Source organism: Lolium perenne, chromosome 7 (genome assembly GCF_019359855.2).
Source record: "Lolium perenne isolate Kyuss_39 chromosome 7, Kyuss_2.0, whole genome shotgun sequence".
Classification (NCBI taxonomy): Eukaryota; Viridiplantae; Streptophyta; class Magnoliopsida; order Poales; family Poaceae; genus Lolium; species Lolium perenne.
Genome location: NC_067250.2, coordinates 215,037,744 through 215,039,122, shown reverse-complemented (window position 1 = coordinate 215,039,122; position 1,379 = coordinate 215,037,744). Strand labels below are relative to the sequence as shown.

The window sequence follows — 1,379 nt, the reverse complement described above, 5'->3', positions numbered from 1 at the left end:
CACTACGAAATATAGTGACTTGCCTGTTTTGCCCCTCCACCACCCAGGTAGTTGATTGTTTGTCATTATGCTGCTCACGCCTGCAGCCTTCGTCGGCATAACAAGTTCGCGACTAGCATCTGCCATTGTCGCTCTTATCTTACTTCGTTTCCGTCTCGAGATGGCCATCTGCTGCCTCCATCCTCCGTTCAGCCGACTGATCCAAGACCATGCCCTCCCTCATAGTTTCTGCAGCCTTGTTTGTTGTTGATCTGCAAAGTTTTTAAAAACGTACGCACAAGTATTCTAGTGATCTGCACTAGCTATTCACTTGTGCGTTGCAAACACTCGTACTATGATTAGAGTCCAACATATATGGTGCATATTGTAACAATACTTAAAATAAATGTTATTAAAAGATAATATACATGTACAACAACCGATAGAATATGATTCAATCTTTGTACAGAGAACTACTAATATGTGCGCACGCCACACTCGATGTGGAAATTAAACACGGGCGATGCAATTAATGGGCATTGCATCTTCTTCTTATCAGTTGTCGGACCAGGTGATGCCCTCCATACCAACGTTTTGGTCGAGACCCAGAGCATTCCACACAGCCGGCGAGGCATCGACGATATTGTTGGCGCAGGGTGGTTCGTAGTTGTGCTCGTCGTCGCAGCCGTACACAGAGTCACACTCATCCACCACCTTGGCATACACAGATTTACCATTCGCGGTGATCTTGATGCGGTGCCCGCAACGACCCATGTTTTTGAACCAGCCAGTGGAGAGTGCGACGACCATCTCCTCGTCGCTGTGGTAGGCGTTGTCGCACTCCGATGGGCCACCGCCATCCTTACCCTTCTCGAAACTGTTGAGTGTCAGGACGGCCTTGGTGCTCGCGGTGACCGGAGGTGAGCAGTGGTATTGCGGGTACCTCTTACCATCCTCACAACAGTCAGGGTCATTGCTCTGCTCACAGTGACCTGCTTTTCCAGGGAGGTAGCCGCTCGCACGGCACACGTCGAGCCCTAGGCGGAGCGAGGACGCGACATGGGAGGTGCAGAGTGCTACAAGGAGGAAGACTGCAGAGGTGGCTAGAACTCTTGCAGTTGCCATCTTAGATACTTGACAAGCTGACTCTGGAAATATAATGAACCCTCTTTTCCTTGGTTGCTGCTACAATGAATTGTTGGTTGCTTTGTGGTTTGAGAGTCAAGCCTGTTGAGCTTATATAGTGATTAACAGGGGTTAGTTATGGACGTCAGTTGGGTGTTCTCCACGGCAAGCCGTTGAGACGTTCAGTTAAAGCAGTCCGTACCGTGTCAAACGGTCTGATTTTTTTTGTAAGGGACTGCGTCTCATCTGGATCATGTGAATAGAGAGGGTTAAAT

General features: G+C 48.9%; 1 protein-coding gene across 1 annotated transcript; it reads right to left on the bottom strand.

Annotated features, from left to right (window-relative positions):
* Positions 1-468: 468 nt before the first annotated feature.
* LOC127312274 (putative ripening-related protein 5) lies at positions 469-1,169 on the bottom strand. Its single transcript, XM_051342822.1, has one exon. It carries the CDS (start codon positions 1,102-1,104, stop codon positions 535-537), a length of 570 nt encoding a protein of 189 aa, XP_051198782.1. The 5' UTR covers positions 1,105-1,169; the 3' UTR covers positions 469-534.
* Between the last annotated feature and the right edge of the window lie 210 nt (positions 1,170-1,379).

What these genes read in the sequence shown, in the direction of transcription:
- LOC127312274 (XM_051342822.1), bottom strand. Translation starts at nt 1,104, where the DNA reads ATGGCAACTGCAAGAGTTCTAGCCACCTCTGCAGTCTTCCTCCTTGTA.